Genomic DNA, 18,942 nt, shown 5'->3' with positions numbered 1-18,942 from the left:
CTCAAAGGGATATACCCTCCAAAAGGCCCAATGCAACACACATTCAATTGTTTAAGAGAGCCAAAAATAAAAAGAAAATCAATATAAGAACTACCAAAGTGTCATGATATTTATGTACTGCTGTTAATCTCTATGCTTTTTTATGATGGTGTCATGGACGGGCTGTGGCTATATCTCTCTTGCACTGCATCAAGGCCTGACCAGCAGTGTGAAGGACACATCCTGAAGCAGCCTGATCTAAAGTCTGTCCACAAAAACAAAACAAAAAAATGGCAATATTTTGGCATGATTACCTTGGACTGATCCATTCCAAAGATAATCAAAGTCGTGGCCCTTTTCTTTGCCCTTTAGTTAATACTCCCCTCTGAGGGAGGAACTGTCCTTACAGTTTTGGTTGCTATTAGTCAGGTTTCTTTATACAGGTCAAAGTTTTAAATGGTGGTGTGTTAATTTTGAGGAATCTAGTGTTCCAGAAAGGAATGAAGTCAATTATGTCAAGTCCCTTTGAAATTTTTCCTTCCATCTTTTCGAAGCTTGAATCTCACAGCTCTGCTATGTGTTTGCAAACTTCAGATACTTCAAGAGTCTTTTCATGTCTGGGTATTAATTTTCTGTAATTCAGTTTGTACTTCCAGCTGTATATTCAAGTAACTTGTAGTTGCTACGCACTTTTTAACCTTTTGTATCTGGTTACAGTCAGATTTTTTAAGACAAAAATCCACAACATCATCTCTCCTTTGTTTGCAACATTACAATAATATCTGATACATGTCCAAGCCATTGTCTTTGAGCACCAGAATGTCTGCAATGGAACATCTATTGCCCTGTATAAATGTATGCATATATCTTAAGTTCCTGGTATTGACCATTCCTTACCCCTTTCAAGTCCTTCATCATTTCTTCGAGTGCTATACAACTGGACCTTTCTCACTCACATTAGTTGGTTCCCGCACTATTGTGGTAATCTGGTTGGGGTTGGAAATGCATGAAGATGTAGTGAGTCCTGATGCAGGCAGAAACAGAGGGACAGATAGAATTTCCATCACACAGACAATTTAACATTCCAAAGAGGAGACTTCCAACACCCCCTATATCAATATTTGTTCTGTAATAAAATTAATTACATATTGTGCATGTTCTGTTTAAACAAGCAACATTATTAATGCATTTCCCGCTTTTTAACTGAAATTAAGATTATGGAATATTTATAATCGTAGAACTTTTGAAAAAACTAACGTCATACAGAGAAAATACAAAGTATAATATTTACATGAGAAAATACTAATGCATTTGTTTTTAACTAGTTATTGAATGAATTAAGAAATTTAATTAGATATTGATCATACAATCATATGCATGTCTCTACAATCACATTAGTATGTTTGTATTGTTTGAATTAATAACAGATAGCAGCATTTGAATTGATAGTGTGTTAAAGTTTACTATGAAAGATTAGTTTAACTGCACTTTCAAATTTTTTTAGGTTTTTGGAATTTTGTCCAGCTTGCAAAGATTTGCTGACAATTCAGAGCCAGTTTTCTGGTTGGTAATTTTAAAATTTTGCTAAATAGATTTGCTTGCTTATTTTTAAAACCATATGCTATATTCAAGACATTTTTTAAAAAATCTGTTGCTTTTTTATTTGAGTTCGGGCCAATGGATCGATAAACATTAAATAGTAAGATAAAATCAAAACACTGTGTATGTTGGAAATGTGATTTATAAACAGAACATATCAGAATTCAGCAATTTCAGTTTGATGATCTTTCAATAACAATGGGAGGGGTTCAATGTGGAACAGTTTGAAAGCAGAAGCTGAGGCATGGAACCGGGGGTGGGGGGGGTGGGGGGGGGGGGGTGTGAAGAACAAAAGGAAATTTTTGGAACGGGGTTGAAGGCTGGAATGATTAAGCTACAAAAGAGATGATGGTGGAAGAAAAAAATGAAACAAATAATCAGACAAAAGATCGATTATTATGAACACCGTTCAAAAATAATAGGAGGAGTGGTCATTGTCTGAAGTTATTGAGATCAACGTTGAGCTCAGAAGGCTGTAACACGCATGGTGAAATGAAGTTTTTGCTGTATTTTTTTAAACTGCAAACTGCATTGCAGGCTTGTACACTGTCATATTACATTGAACAAGAAAGCAGACTGAGTTGCCCTTACTCCTACTTTTATTTGTTTCTGGAATAACTTATATCTCTGGGAATGGTATAAGCATTGCCTTATTTTCTCAGAGGATAACTTTCACCAGATACCTTGCTTTTTAGCATTCCTGGTGTAATGAAATTCACCGGCCTTGCTTCGACTACATTTGGAAAAATCTGGTTTACGTCCCAAGTCCCAAGAAATTTGCAATGTGTGGGTATGGAATTCATGCCTTGACCATACTTAAGACCTCAAACACATGGTGAAAGCATATAGAGTTTTCTTGTTGTGCACATCAGTGGAGATCCCAGAGGTCAAATATTGGGCTGTTAATGAATTTAATTTGTAAACTCAGTAATATAAGGCAATGATCAACACATTCACCTCAGCTTTTGGCTTCGCATTTTATAACACTCTATAGACCATTACAGAGAAAAATCTGAAATTACATGAAAACAACAAACAGTGTTCCAAGGTTTTTCCATCATTTGTACGGAATGGTAAAATGTTCTTCGTCTGAAAGAACCCCCAACACTTGGCCAGTTCTCTGGTTTCTTGCACTGCCAAGATTATTTATTTTTGCTTTAATGCTTTGGGAGCCACGATAAAGTACAATGCAGAAATAAAGCTTCAGTTAGTGAATTAACAAAACTGAACCCATGACAAATAAACATTGCCAATTTATTTTGTGGGTTACTCATCAACAGGTCACATGGAGAAACAGTAACCGCTGCTGTTGTGACATTGTTCAATTATAACGGAAACAAAGTGGTGATTGATTTTCTGAACGATGGATTATATGCTGCAATTCAGAACGCCTTCAACAACTTGCAACGGCTTACTCGTGCCCTGACTCCTGACACTATTTCTTTTGAATATTTAAATAGGACCGACATTAAAGATATCAGTAGATGTAAGTTATAACATTTTAATACAATATTCTACAAACAAAAGCAAAATGTACCAAAAAGTATTTGGCACAGATAGCACTAAGTATGTGCTTGATTTGCTGGTTGTATGTTTCAAATCTTCAGGCATATTTAAAACAGATCTTCTGCTATCCATCTAATCATAAGACTCAAGACATTAAACCCCAGACAACATAAAGCGTCACTAAGTCCATGTTCTAAAATATGCTTAGCAACAGTTCAACCTTCAGCAGAGAAACTTTATTGAGTATTCACATCTAAACAACTTCATCAATTATTACAGCCACATATTTAAAATGTTAGCTTGTAGCTTTACGTTATTTAAAAGTACAAGCAGAAAGCAGGTGAATGGCTTTGACATGCTCTTAACCTATATACAAGAATTAAATGATAAATTTGTTGGATAGACCTCTATGGAAGCATTATGAATTATTTGAATACATTCTCAATTTAATGTGAGCTATAAACATTGGAACAAAACATAAAACAAAGTAATGAAGATATATTTGACACTTCTCTGTGATGGTGGAGGGAGGGTCTGGGTTGAAAATAGGATCGGAATTAACATTAAAAAAAGGATGATGATCAGATACATCTCAGTGCTAGATCTGAGCCCAAGAAGCCATAGAGTGGTGTCTGCCCTTACCACTTAATTGTATTGAAAAGTATACCTGCATTTACTATAACAACAGAAAAAAAAACCCCCACAATTCGTTGGCAGAATTGCGGGTTGTTCCAGTGAAAATCTATTTGCACGACTTTAGCAAAAACATCTTTTCCATTATCAAGGGACTGAAAAGAAGCATTTGAATTTCAAATCTCATTGACAAAATACTAATGGATTCTGTGGTCCACATATTGAAGCTCCTCTGTTAAATTTTATATTTGAGCCATCACCATTTCTCCAAAAATAAAGTGATTTTTAACTTTTCCAGCAACAATAAAATCATAGAATTTTACAGTTCAGAATCCAAACGACTCTAAGAGTAAAAATATTTCTCCTCCTCTCACTGACAATCTTGAAATAGTAACTGGGGGTCACAGACATACCAACTAGTGGAAGCAGAATATCCTTATTTATCCTGCCAAAATTGTTCATCATTAAACGTTCTCTGCTCCAAGGAGAATAAGTCCAATTTCTGTAATCTTTCCTTGTATCTAAAATCTCTCATGCCAGCTATCACTCTAGTAAATCTCCTCAAAATTCTCTCCAGGGCTTTAATATACTATACTAAGCTTTAGTAAATTCGTGACGCCTGAGTAATGACTGAGTAAAGAAACAATTTAAGAACAGATCCATTCACTAACACCATTGCCACTCCTTTATCTTTTTAGAATTATGATCATTAATTTGGGCATAATAAATTATAACAATAACAAATTCAATATTTAACTTTGCTTATAACCTGCCTTTATTGTTTCATTCTACACAATCTTTCTAAGCAGATCAAGATCTTGCATCTAACTACCAAAGCTCTAATTCTTCATGAAAACTTTAATCAATCAATTTTGTGTTCAGCTATATAAATAGCCATTGTGTTCTATAATTAATGCATTTTGTGAAGCTATTTAAGAACATTTTGAGATTAAAGGAGCTATACATATTTAAAGTCTATATCATGTTTCAACTTGTGCCATTAAACCACCTGAAATGATCTTGTGTGTAAGTAATAATGTCCAGTATTATAACCCCACCGCCACCACCAATTCGCTTTCTCCCCTAATTTACAATGCTCCTTAATACTTTCACCAAGCTTTTCTGTCATCTGGCCTTATTTGGCTCAGTCTCAAATTTTGTTTGGTAATTACTTGTAAAATGTCTTGAATATTTTGTCACATTAAAAATTATACAGAAGGGAAAGTTGTTAATTGATTTCACAAACTCTTTTTGAATTCACACTGTGTTTGTGACGAAGAATGTGTGAAATATATTATAGCCTGTATTCAATAGGTTGTAACAGACATTTATTCTGTGCGGGGAAGTCCTTTCATCCTGTAACAGCACAAAACTAACAGCATTCTGCCATCCTTAATGGCAGTCCAGGTGGCAGTTAACTGACAGCCTTCCTGTGGTCTATTTTACTCAATGCGAATATTAAATTAACCCACTGCATCCTCTGCGGCCCTTTACAACCTTGAACAATACTTCTTTTTCATGTTATTTGATTTCAAGGTGAGCTGTGGTTCGAAGCACAACTGATTTAAACTGATTATAGAGGTCAAATAGGTTCCTTGTGTAAGTTGCTAGGATATAAATGGAAGGTCTACCTTCAAAATTGTCAGATTTATCCCTTGCAAAGAATTCTGTATATAGCATTAAATGAGTGCAGAGTTCTGTTTTGACTTGGGAATATGATTTGTAGTTAGACAGCTGACCTTAACTGGTACAAAATATAGTTCTACTTATTGGTCATAAGCCAGAAGCACTGTGTTGCCCTATCTCTGAAATACTAACAGTGCTGCCACCAAATTAGTGAAGCTTCCAAATAATTGTTATAGTCACTGATGGAAAGTCAGACTAGCAATACAAATGCTGAATTAACTCCACAGAAAGGGGCTGGCAGTGGGTACAACTTGATCACCTGCTCTGTTTATGTTGACAGGAATTCAGAACCATTTGAGACACAAGCCTTATTTCATTGGTTTTCAATTGGATTAGTGTTTCCATGAGCAGATCCCGTTTTGCACTTTAATATGACTTCCCAGCTGGGACACAGAGAATGCTATTTTCAGGTCTCTGAACATTAACTCTAAATACCTTTTTTCATTTGAGCAAACATTTCAGAAACTGATTCCATTTCCTCATTGATGATCTTTAAAAAGCACAAAAAGCAAACTTCAATTTTCCTTTGAAATTGATGCTGTGGCTAGTCTGTATTTTGCAAGGGATATGAAGGCTCACTCATTACCTAACCTTAGAGTCATAAATACCTTTTTTATTTAAGGAAAATATGGCTTAAAATACTCAATTTGCTCCTTACAGTATCATATAATGATTTGTTGAATCACTTAAGCTGCAATGACACGGAATTTACTGGTTATGTGCTTCAATGGAATGATGAAAGTGGAGTGATTTGCAGATCCCCCTGTGATTTGAATTATTGCCTGAACGAGGCAGAGTGTCAGCATCTGACAACTGGACCAATGTGCAAGTAAGAAATAGATCAGTTTGCAATACTTTAATACTCACTGGTTAAAATTAATCTTCACTTACATGCAATTATAGGTCAGTGCGACTGTACTTGACATTAAGGCTGCACTTGACAGAGAGTGGCATCAAGGAGTCCTAGCAAACCTGGAGTCAATGGGCATCAGGGCAAAAACTCTCGCTGGTAGGAGTCACATCTGGCACATAGGAAGATAGTTGTACTTGTTGGAGGTCAGCTCCAGGACATTTCTGCAAGAGTTCCTGTGTCTCTTGGGCCCAATTATCTTCAGCTGCTTTCATCAATGACCTTCAGTACCATTCACAACTCCTCAGATATTGAAGAAACCCATAAGACCATAAGACCATAAGACATAGGAGTGGAAGTAAGGCCATTCGGCTCATCGAGTCCACTCCGCTATTCGATCATGGCTGCTGGGCACTTCAACTCCACTTACCCGCATTCTCCCCGTAGCCCTTAATTCCCCGAGACAACAAGAATCTATCACTCTCTGCCTTGAAGACATTTAGCGTCCCGGCCTCCACTGCACTCTGCAGCAATGAATTCCACAGGCCCACCACTCTCTGGCTGAAGAAATGTCTCCGCATTTCTGTTCTGAATTTACCCCCTCTAATTCTAAGGCTGTGTCCACAGGTCCTAGTCTCCTCACCTAACGGAAACAATTTCCTAGCATCCACCTTTTCCAAGCCATGTATTATCTTGTACGTCTCTATTAAGTCTCCCCTTAATCTTCTAAACTCCAATGAATACAATCCCAAGATCCTCAGCCGTTCCTCATATGTTAGGCCTACCATTCCAGGGATCATCCGTGTGAATCTCCGCTGGACACGTTCCAGTGCCAGTATGTCCTTCCTGAGGTGTGGGGACCAAAACTGGACACAGTACTCCAAATGGGGCCTAACCAGAGCTTTATAAAGTCTCAGTAGCACAATGGTGTTTTTATATTCCAACCCTCTTGAGATAAGTGACAACATCGCATTCGCTTTCTTAATCACAGACTCGACCTGCATGTTGACCTTTAGACAATCCTCGACTAGCACTCCCAGATCCCTTTGTACTTTGGCTTTACGAATTTTCTCACCGTTTAGAAAGTAGTCTGTGCTTTTATTCTTTTTGCCAAAGTGCAAGACCTCGCATTTGTTCACGTTGAATTCCATCAGCCATTTCCTGGACCACTCTCCCAAACTGTCTAGATCCTTCTGCAACCTCCCCACTTCCTCAGTACTACCTGCCTGTCCACCTAACTTCATATCATCGGCAAACTTCGCTAGAATGCCCCTAGTCCCTTCATCCAGATCATTAAGATATAATGCGAACAGCTGTGGCCCCAACACTGAACCCTGCGGGACACCATTCGTCACCGGCTGCCATTCTGAAAAAGAACCTTTTATCCCAACTCTCTGCCTTCTGTCAGACAGCCAATCCTCAATCCATCCCAGTAGCTCACCTCGAACACCATGGGCCCTCACCTTGCTCAGCAGCCTCCCGTGTGGCACCTTATCAAAGGCCTTTTGGAAGTCTAGATAGACCACATCCACTGGTTTTCCCTGGTCTCACCTACTTGTCACCTCTTCAAAGAATACCAACAGGTTTGTCAGGCATGACCTCCCCTTAGTAAATCCATGTTGACTTGTTCTAATCAGACTCTGCTCTTCTAAGAATTTAGAAACCTCATCCTTAATGATGGATTCTAGAATTTTACCAACAACCGAGGTTAGGCTAATTGGCCTATAATTTTCCATTTTTCGTCTTGATCCTTTCTTGAACAATGGGGTTACAGCTGCGATCTTCCAATCATCCGGGACTTTCCGGGACTCCAGTGACTCTTGAAAGATCTCAACCAATGCCTCCGCTATTTCCTCAGCCACCTCTCTCAGAACTCTAGGATGTATCCCATCGGGGCCAGGAGATTTATCAATTTTAAAACTTTTTAGCTTTTCTAGCACTATCTCTTTTGTAATGACAACCATACTCAACTCAGCCTCCTGACTCCCTTTAATTATTGGGATATTACTCCTGTCTTCCACTGTGAAAACTGACGCAAAGTACTTGTTAAGTTCTCCTGCTATTTCCTTATCTCCCATCACTAGGCTTCCAGGATCAGTTTGAAGTGGCCCAATGTCTACTTTTGTCTGTCGTTTATTTCTTATGTATTGAAAGAAACTTTTACTATCGTTTCTAATATTACTGGCTAGCCTACCTTCATATTTGATCCTCTCCTTTCTGATTACTCTCTTTGTTATCCTCTGTTTTTGTAGCCTTCCCAATCTTCTGATTTCCCACTGCTCTTGGCCACTTTATAGGATCTCTCTTTTTCTTTAATACATTTCATGACTTCCTTTGTCAGTCATGGCTGTCTAATCCCTCCCTGGATAATCTTTCTTTTCTTGGGGATGAACCTCTGTACAGTGTCCTTAATTATACCCACAAACTCCTGCCATTTTTGCTCTACTGTCTTCCCCGCAAGCCTCTGTTTCCAGTCTATTTTTGTCAGTTCCGCTCTCATGCCCTCATAATTACCTTTATTTAACTGTAACACCATTACATCCAATTTTTCCTTCTCTCTTTCAAACTGCAGACTGAACTCTACCATATTATGATCGCTGCTTCCTAAGGGTTCCCTTACTTTAAGATCTTTTATAAAGTCTGGTTCATTGCAAAGCACTAGGTCCAGAATAGCCTGCTCCCTTGTGGGCTCCATGACAAGCTGTTCCAAAAAGCCATCCTGTAAGCATTCCATGAATTCCCTCTCTTTGGATCCACTGGCAACATTATTTACCCAGTCCACCTGCATATTGAAGTCTCCCATGATCACTGTGACCTTGCCTTTCTGACATGCCTTCTCTATTTCCCGGTACATGTTGCGTGCCTGCTCCTGACCACTGTTAGGAGGTCTGTACACAACTCCAATTATGGTTTTTTTGCCTTTGTGGTTCCTCAATTCCACCCACACAGACTCCACATCATCTGACGCTATGTCATTCAGTGCCATACATTTCATATTGTTCTTCACTAACAAGGCAACCCCACCCCCTCTGCCGACTTCCCTGTCTTTTTGATAAGTTGAAAATCCTTGGAGGTTTAACTGCCAGTCCTGACCCCCCTGTAACCAAGTCTCTGTGATGCCTACCACATCATAATCATTCACTATGATCTGTGCCATTAGTTCATCTGCTTTGTTATGAATGCTACGCACATTCAGGTAAAGCACCTTAATGCTAACTTTCTTATCATAAGAGATATTGGAAGTCATATGATGTCCTAAGTTATCCTTTTTTCTGCATTCCCAGTCTGCCTCAATTTTAAATCCGCCTGGACACATGCTATCCTGCTGCTTGTCTTTCCATTTAACGCCATACTCCCTGTTGCTTTCACTTTCCCTTCCCCCCATGTTTAAATGCAACAAGATCTGGACAATATTCAGGTCAGACTGAACAGCGAGTAACATTTGTGCCATGCAAATACCTGGCAATTATCATCGCCAATAAGAGACAATCTTAGCATTAATCCTTGACATTCAATGGTGGTACCATTATTGAATCCCCCATTATCGACATCCTGGGGTTACCATTCACCAGAAATTGAACTGGACTAGCACATAAATGCAATGGCAACAAGAGCAGTTCAATGGACAGGAATACTGCAGGAAATAACTTACCTAACTCCCCAAAACCAGCATCTACAAGGTATAAGTCAAGAATGTGATAGTACATTCTTCACTCACCTGGATGGATGCAGCTCCAACATCTCAAAACGTTCGTCACCATCCAAGACAAAGCAGCCCACTTCATTGGCACCACAATGACAAACATTCATTCCCTTCACCACCAACACTCAGTAGCAGCAACGTGTATCATCCACATAATGTACTGCAGAAATTCATCAAGGTTCCTTAGACAGCAACTTCCAAACCCACAACCACTTCCATCAAGAGGATCAAGAGAAGGACAAGAGTAGCAGACACATGGGAACACCACCATCTGCAAGTTCCACTTCAAGTCAGACATCCTGGCTTGAAAATATATCGCATTCCTTCACTGTCACTAGGCCAAAACCCTGGAAATTCCTTCCTAATGGATTGTAGGTCTACCTACAGTACATGGAGTGCAGTGGTTCAAGATGGCAGCTCACCACCACCTTCTCATGGGCAACTATGGACAGTCAATAATTTCCGGCCAGCCGTAGACGCCCACATCCCACGAATGAATGTTAAAAAAAACTAATTGTAGAAAATGGCTTACACAGCAATCTCAAAACATCTTCATATTAATTCTATATATGAAGCCAGGATATTCTCTTTTCAAAAAAAATCTTATTCTTCCTTCATTTTTATGATATCCTCTGTCTCAGTAATTTAAACTTGGTATTTCATTGGTTCCACTACCAGCTTGTTTATTTCTTTTGCCACCGCTTAAACTGCTTCATTGTCTTCTGAGTACATTTGGAATGTCTGATGGACTTGTAACTAAAGGCACTAAATACAAGTCTCGGTTTCAATACTGGTTTAATAGCAGGAGGGCTGATTTCAGCTGAGGCAACTGCTCAAGCATTAATGTTGGCCGCACTGCATCAGAAATAGAATAGATGGAGACAAAAATATAAATATTTAATGATCCTACTGAAGCAAGGTGACATGTGGACCATGCTCACTAAAATAATCAGCAAGTACTCATAGTGAACTATTGTAAGAGTCAGCATTCACAGAGAGAGAAAAAAAAGACTAGCAGGAAAAAAATGCCTGGTGTTCTTACACAGGATGGAAAACATTGAAAGTAAGCAACATAAAGTTGGGAAGAGTTATTCATGACATCAAGCATAAATTGAGATCTATATCAATGGGGATTTTCTGGAGTAGTGAGTTGCCAGTTTCAGCTGTGTCATCAGTAATGTGACTAGGTGATCACATATTTACTAATAGAGAGGGGATGAGATATCATGTGACAGCACAACAATGAGTCTCTCCCACCTCATAGTGAATAATTAAACGAGCAAGGGAACACAAGTAGATGGTTTTAAAAAGCTAGGAAAATGTAGAATTGAATTTGTTTTTAAAAATCTTATCAGAATAATTTAAACGCTGTAAGTGAGCCCTTGGTCAGCAGTTAATCAGGCCTGTGGGCATGTTGCAATTGGTGACTTCAGTTCTTACTGACACTTGTACTTCCTTCCAGATGTGTTCCATGGGCAATATATTCCAGTCATGGTGATCGCTGTGAACACTTATCAGTGAAGCTTGGAGCATTTTTTGGCATTCTGTTTGGAGCTTTGGGGCTCTTGCTGATCATATCCTTGTTTGTTATCTGGAAATGCAAATCACCTAAAAAAGGAAACCTCATAAATGAGAGTGACAGGTGTGTTATATTGCTTCATATTCTTAAAGATGTTGTAGGCTAAAAACAAATGATTACTGCTTTCATTTTTTGTTCTGGTGCATGAAAGTACAACATAGTTTGCAAAACTGTAGCACGTCATACCTGCAACCCATCATGAAGTCCTCAACCACAAATTTGTGCTCTAAATTCAAGTCTCTCAGTCAACCTGAATTATAATTTAAATTATTGAAAAGTAATTAAATTCTGCTGCTACCAAAAGAATCAATTAAATCAAAATCCTCTCCAATAATTTGCATTCATGTGATACCCTTTGACTTGGTGAAATGTGTCAATTCAAGAGGGCATAAACAGGATTTGTGCATTTCAGACACATCCTACTTCAGGATATCGTCTGTTTTAAAAGGGATAAATCTTCAGTGTTGTGGCACTTCTTGGTCTCTCATGCAGTTTTTGTTATCTAAATTGTGGCCCCCACTGAGAAATCTACCTTGAATGATGGAGGAGAATGACTCCTTTTTAAAATTTAGTGCATAAAGCTCAGAAATGTTTATTTTAAACAGTCCTGCAGACCACAGAAACATGAGATGCAAAGAAAAAAAAGGAATATTTTGATATTTTACAATGATAATATACTTTTAGGAAAGGCTATATTTGTTGCTTTCTGTAACTACCCATGTGAACATGGTGGTGACTCACCTTTCGAATCGTCGCAGTTCACTTGGTACATGCACACCCAAGGTGCTTTTAGAGGTGGACATCCAGCAGTGAGGGAACAGCAATATAGTTGCAAGAAAAGATGGTGTGAAACTTGATGGGGAATTTACAGGTAGTTGTGTTCCTGTGCGTGCCTTTGTTCATCTCTGTATAGAGGTTGTTGGTTTGGAAGGTCCTGTCAAAGGAGCATTGGTGAGATGTTGCAGTACATTGTGTAGATGGTACACACAGCTGTCACAGTGAATGTTTACGATTGCAGTGGGGATGTTGATCAAGCAGCTACTTTGACCTGAATTGTGCTGTGCCTCCTTAGTGTTACTGTAATTGTGCTCCTCAAGGCAAGTGGAGACTGTCTGTCACATTTCTGGATTGTGCCTTGCTGAGAATTAACAGGCTAATTCCTTTAAAATAGTGCTTATTAGAATTTAACACACATTAACAAATATGCTAACTTGCATGCAAGGACATTTGGAAATGAGCTTTGGGAGGATTATAGAATTAAGCAAGGAGTAACCAAGAAACAGATAAAGACAGAAACATAATAGGATAATAAACTAGCATAAAATATAAAAACACACAGTTAACATTTCTATAGATATGTAAAACAGAACATGGATACCCTACAGGCAGAGGCAAGAGAAATGAATGATAAGAAAATGGTAGATACTTTAAAAAATAACTTTTTTATCTATCTTCCTAGTACAACATACAAACAAAAAACACAAACAAATAGGAAGAATCAAGGTTGCAGTGAGAATAAGGAACTTGAATAAATTAGTATTAAGAAAGAAACAGTATTGAAGAAATTAATGATACTACGCCACCACAAACTCCCTGGTCCTGATCGGCTAATTTTAAATGAGGGTGGCTGCTGAAGTAACAGATGCAACTGCCTTTAATCATTCCAAAATCCCGAGATTTTAAAATGGCTTCTATGGATAAAATGGTAGCAAACCCAATCCCATTATTCAAGAGAGGAGAAAGAGAAAACATGGAATTGTAAGACCGAGTTAGGCTTACACCAGTAATAGAGAAAATTATTAGAGTATATAGAGTATATAAAAGAATGTGAAATTTATTTTTTAGGGTCATATTAACAGGAATTCTAAAAATATATGAAATAGATGCTCCCCCCTTACTGAAGTCCAGGGGTGTAAGCCTGGTCTTTGACTTGTAGCTATTCCTGCAAAGAATTTGCCCCAAGTCCAGTTCTTCAAATTTGGACTCTGACACGGTCAGTGTATACCGGACCGTAATTCATCTCTTGCATCCCGAGCATCTCGGGAGAGTTTCTACCTGTTCTTCCAGCGGTAACGGTATCGAGGCTACATCCATATCGGCCAAGATTTGCTCAACACAAGACAAAGGGGGAGAACCTTTGTTTTTCAACAGGCCTTCTCGCTGTTCAGAAAGACCAGGTATATTTTGTTCCTGCCCTATTTGTAAAGTAACAGATTTCAGGTGATCCATGTGTTTGTTCAGGATTGTATGCCTACCTGAACTTTGTAAGTCACAGGACCTGACCTCGCGTCAATCTCTCCTTGTACCTATATTAGGGCCATTTCCATGATTCTGGCTCCAAACTTTGTCCTCTGAATTAAATTGAGGAGGCATGTGGCTGGTGATGGCATTCCTGCTGTCAGATCACCACACCACCAACCACACCCCACCAGCCCCAAACCCACTCCTGATCTGGGAATGTCAAGTTTAACCTGGTTCGATGTCTTCTCATCAGCAACTCTGCTGGAGCTAACCTTATTGTTGCGGGTGGGGTGCTCATATAATCAAACAGGAACCACGACAGTTTGGTATCAAATTGTCCCTGTGGGCTGTTTCTTTAAGCCTGCCTTCGATGTTTGGACCACCCTTTCCGCTAGACCATTGGATGATACGATGGTATGGAGCTGTCCTTATGTGCCGAATGCATTTGAACTTTGAACATATTCAAATTCTCTGCTGGTAAATGATGTCCCATTGTCCATGACCAATACTTCCAGGAGTCCATATATCATGAGCGAGGCTCACAGATTCTCAACGTCACTGAAATAACTGCAAAGAGGCTGGTCACCTGTTATTTACTTGTACACGGTACACTGGCTGTGGCCAGATAGCTCGGAATCAGTCACCTGAACTGAGGGGATTCTAATCTCCTAGTTGTATTGATCAGCCAGAGATTTCCTGACTAGCACAGATTAACAACTCCAATCAATGACTTCGTAGTCAATGAGGTCAACCTTGTTCCAATCACTACAGAAAGCAAATGGCATATTTGTGTATATTATAGAATGTTTTGAATAGAAAAGTAAAGAAATACTACTGGAATTATGTGGGGCCTTGTCAAGTAACAATCAGAGTATATTTTATATATTTTTGGTCTCTTTACCTAAAAAAAAATAGTGTCTGTGAGGAAGTGTATGAAGAATCATTACATTGAGTCCTGGAAGGACAGATCGAGTGGACTTGATTTACATCCCCCAGAATTTAGCCGAATGGAAACTGATGTTACAGGATAAACACAGAGGTTGTTTTTCCTGGCTTTGGGATCTAATACATGGAGTCATAGAAGTGTACAGCATGGAAACAGACCCTTTGGTCTAACTCGTCCATGCCAACCAAATAGCCTAAATTAATCTAGTTCCATTTGCCAGCACTTGACCCATATCTCTCCAAGTTTTTCTTATTCATATACCCACCCAGATGCCTTTTAAATGTTGTAATTGTACTAGCCTTCACCACTTCAGAGTCATAGTCTCAAAATAACAAATCGGCCAGTTAAGACTGAGATGAGAGGGTTTTTATCTGAAAGATTATGATATTTGGAACTTTCTACCCCAGCAAGCCATGGATACTCTATCACTGAATATGTTCAAGTCAGAGATCAATAGACTTTTGAATATCAGGGAATCAAAAGACATGGCGTTTCTGTAAAAAGTTGCAGTTGAACTTGAAAAATCACATTAAATGACCAACTTGTGCTCCCAAATCTTATATTCTTCTAAAACCTTTAGGAATTAAGATTTTGCAAACATTGCATGAAATTGAATAAAGATGAATGACAGAATTGCATCCTCCAGCTGGATACTGCTTATTTTGAGGAGTAATTAGTTTTACAGGACTAGTGTCATGAGGCGTTGTTTTTCAGTAAGTTGCTGTGTACATGTTCAGCCAGACATGTGGTGGAATAAATTAGAGTTTCCATTTGTAGCTTCTAGGAAAAATATACCACTATAAACAAATAGAATCTGAAATGTAATACTCAAGGATATTTGGAAACTTAACTAAATTTCTTTTCTTATAGCACTGCAAGTGGTGAAAATTATGGAAGATACAATTCACAACCAAATATATAGTAAAGTAAGTATTACAGTCACAACCTCACAACTATGACCCAAGGTCCAAGAATGAGTTGACTTTGCTCCAGTGCCAAAATTGGAGTCCAAATGACAGAATTGGACTACATATTCACTATAATTGTAGCTTCAATGTCCACCAATATCTTCTGTGATAGCTTATTTTTCATCTCTTTTTCAATTTGTCTTCGCCCTTTATCAATGGCATTTACCTACACCTTCATATTTTAAACTATCCATTCATTGCTGATTAATCAGTCAAATGTTGCTGTCTGTAAGATCTTTCTCTTACCTTTGAAATTTTCCCATGCTCACCATGCTTCCATGATCTCTCCCTCTAACTTGAATAACTCCTGTTCTTAAACTGTTTTCTTTTGCCCATTGTTAGATTTTAAACTCATAGCCCAGCAAGGTGTCATTCCTGTCTCTGAGCCAGAAGGTCCAAGTTCAGGTCTCTCCCCAGAACTTGATGACTAAGAAATTCTTAATTTGGCCAGGATGGATGAGTGTGAGGCTGCAAATCCTCGTAACACATGCTAGTGACATGTAGTGAAAACAGGAGAGATTCTTGTCAGCCATTTGATGGAAGGAAGTTGGAGCATATACCCTAGTTAGCCATAACTCCAGATTACAACATATACATAAACATATATGTATCAGTGTGACCTGGACTCCCTGAGTGAACTGCAACATACTATGTCTTGCATCTGAGGCAGCTTTCTGGTGTGTGATAACAACCCTGATTCTCAGCTAGAAGTTCCAGATGAAGTCATATGCCAAAACATGACGACCAAAGGAGGTGCTGTCAAACAAATTAAGTATCAACTTTAAAGTCCTTCCAACACACAGCAATGGTAGGCACTAAGAGCAGGTTAGATTCATGGTCAACCAAATGACTGAAAATAAAAACTAGAGCTCTACCATCACCATCATAGCTCCAATATATGTGTAAAAGTGTAGTATGTTGCCAAAACATCTCCTACTCCTGAGGCAGAGGGTATTGGGTGTATTATATATAATTGTGCTTCAGGCTGCTGCAACCAACATAGGATGGGAACCCTAATCGAGCTCTAATGGATTTAGAACCTGCCTCCTTGCCATACCCATGGTGAAGGTTGTCATGCTATCATTGGGCAAAGCACTGAGAAAGTACACTGCTTAACCATCTTACATTGATCCACTAACCACGATAGCTGATGATAATTCAACCTCTAATCACCAGCCATGTTGTACAGTACTTCTTACCTTTCAACCCACATTTTCTCTACTGTTGTTTATATTCATTAGTGAAATATTAAAGGAAATAAACCTGTGTAATCATACATATTTCACAGGTCATCTTGAATGTAAACTGGGAAGAATTGAACAACAGTAGAGAAAGTGAATATCCATACCTTTAAGCTGGCTGGCTGGGTCATATTGTTTAAAAGTAAACCTTTACTTATTTGTGTTTATCTGCATTCATTCAGTCCACCAACGTTCCTTTGGTCCCTTTTACTCAACTACTTATCCACATTCCTCTCAGTGCTAATGTTTCCAAACTGTCCCATATTTCTGTCACTGTCTTTGGATTTCCTGCTGTCAATAGAATTGTTTTTGTCACAACTTCATGGCTCATAAGTTCATATTGCTCTTTCTTACTTGTTCACTGGTTGTTCCTGAATACCTGCAGCTTTGTGATGATCAAGGATGAAATCATTCCTGCCAAGACTACATCTAAATTAGGTATTTATCGTCAACACAAGGACCCCAGAAGCTCAAGGGCAATATTCATCCCCTCACAGCAACTAGGGATAGGCAATAAATGCAACCTTGTCAGCAACAACTAGGCCCTAGGGAAAAAATAAATTAGCATGGAGAGAATGTTTCTGTGGTGGTATTAAGTCCCACAGAATTTTAAGCTGCAATTTTTACACATCATCATGAGAGCTGTCAGATCCCTTGTTTTTTTCCCACACAATAAAAGTATCAGTCCAGCTTCCACATGTACAAAAACTATGGGAGCTCAACTAATCCTTTCCATTGATATTCACCAGTAGATATTAGATTAGATATCAATCAAATCAAAGCACTTCAAATGCTTAAAAAAGTTTTTAAAAATCATCAATCTTTTAAAAATCATTCTGTTCTGTGTATCTAATTCCATTTTTCTTCACTCGCTGTCAAATTGTACTCTCTTTAGCTGTTCTGCCTGAGCAATTGTTATAGAAACCAAGTAAAATGTATATGTATTGGCTAAGTTAGTTATAATGAACTGACTTAGTTACTGTATACTTGTTTAATCAACTCAAAATATCATTTTTTGTAGCAAAACAACAAAATTCTACACCTAGTACTGTATTCTGTAACTCCATGACGTTATGCACAAAAGGAACGCTGTTGGAAATGAAGATTACAACAATATATCCTGCTTCTGTGACTAATTCTTTAGAACACAGGATTTCTTCTGATATACTGAAATTGCAACTACTGTATCAATTATATGCAAACCAAATTTTCTCTTTAGAAAATCAATAAAAGGTCACTGAAAATGAATATTCTTAAACCATCAACGTAACAATGAGGAATTCAACTGAAAGCATTTAGCTAAAATAATACACTTGAACAAAGAAAAAATTCATACTTATATAATTGCTATTTTTTTCAGTTATTTGTATTAAAATCAAAAAATTTCACAATTTTTCTTGGCCATGTTTGTGTAAAATTGCTAAGCCATATGAACATGTAATCAAATTAAATGCAAATGTAATATATTCACACACAACTCTTGTTAAGAAAGATCAGTTCAATGTTCAAGGATGCTTTAATAAAGCGAAATGGAATTTATTTTTATAAAGGGGCTTAGAGAGTTCTTTTGATATGTTTGAAATCAAATCATTTAAATATTATGCATTTTTCAATGTAGAAATTCAATACCAAGGTTATGTTATACAAACTTATAAATAAAGAATTAAGTCTATTCAAAAGATTACTTCTCTTGGTCAGTTTCTCTATTTTATATCAAAGATGGCCATTTCTGACTTAGAGGCATTTCTTGCATGTCCTAATACAGCTGTGGTGCTCAACTGCAAACCGACACGGCTTTCCATGTTGCAGGCAAGGATGAATTGTCTGATATTGTTGGGACTGTCCAGTCTTTCTAGGTTGCCTTTTGTCTTTTATTGTCTGGACCCTTATTTATTACAAAATCCAAATGGAGAGGTATATAATTTTTACCTCTTGACCCCTTTGATTAAACCTAATTAAAGTCGGTCTTTTACTGCACTACTCTTGTATCTTATATGCCCAACATCATTGA

At 38.1% G+C, this 18,942-nt stretch overlaps 1 protein-coding gene across 1 annotated transcript in view; it reads left to right on the top strand.

Annotated features, from left to right (window-relative positions):
• The window catches only part of LOC140478646 (mucin-4), a 149,869-nt gene extending 131,311 nt beyond the window's left edge, over positions 1-18,558 (top strand). Inside the window, exons 40-45 of the mRNA XM_072571862.1 lie at positions 1,484-1,542; positions 2,859-3,064; positions 6,064-6,232; positions 11,419-11,598; positions 15,593-15,648; positions 17,953-18,558. Of these exons, the coding sequence (XP_072427963.1) occupies positions 1,484-1,542; positions 2,859-3,064; positions 6,064-6,232; positions 11,419-11,598; positions 15,593-15,644 (666 nt within the window). The 3' untranslated portion in view covers positions 15,645-15,648; positions 17,953-18,558. The remainder of the gene's footprint in view (positions 1-1,483; positions 1,543-2,858; positions 3,065-6,063; positions 6,233-11,418; positions 11,599-15,592; positions 15,649-17,952) is intronic.
• The last annotated feature ends 384 nt before the right edge of the window (positions 18,559-18,942 follow it).

Source organism: Chiloscyllium punctatum, chromosome 6 (assembly GCF_047496795.1).
Source record: "Chiloscyllium punctatum isolate Juve2018m chromosome 6, sChiPun1.3, whole genome shotgun sequence".
Taxonomy (NCBI): Eukaryota; Metazoa; Chordata; class Chondrichthyes; order Orectolobiformes; family Hemiscylliidae; genus Chiloscyllium; species Chiloscyllium punctatum.
Note: the sequence above shows the minus strand (reverse complement) of the source record. Positions and strands in the feature narration are given on the sequence as shown.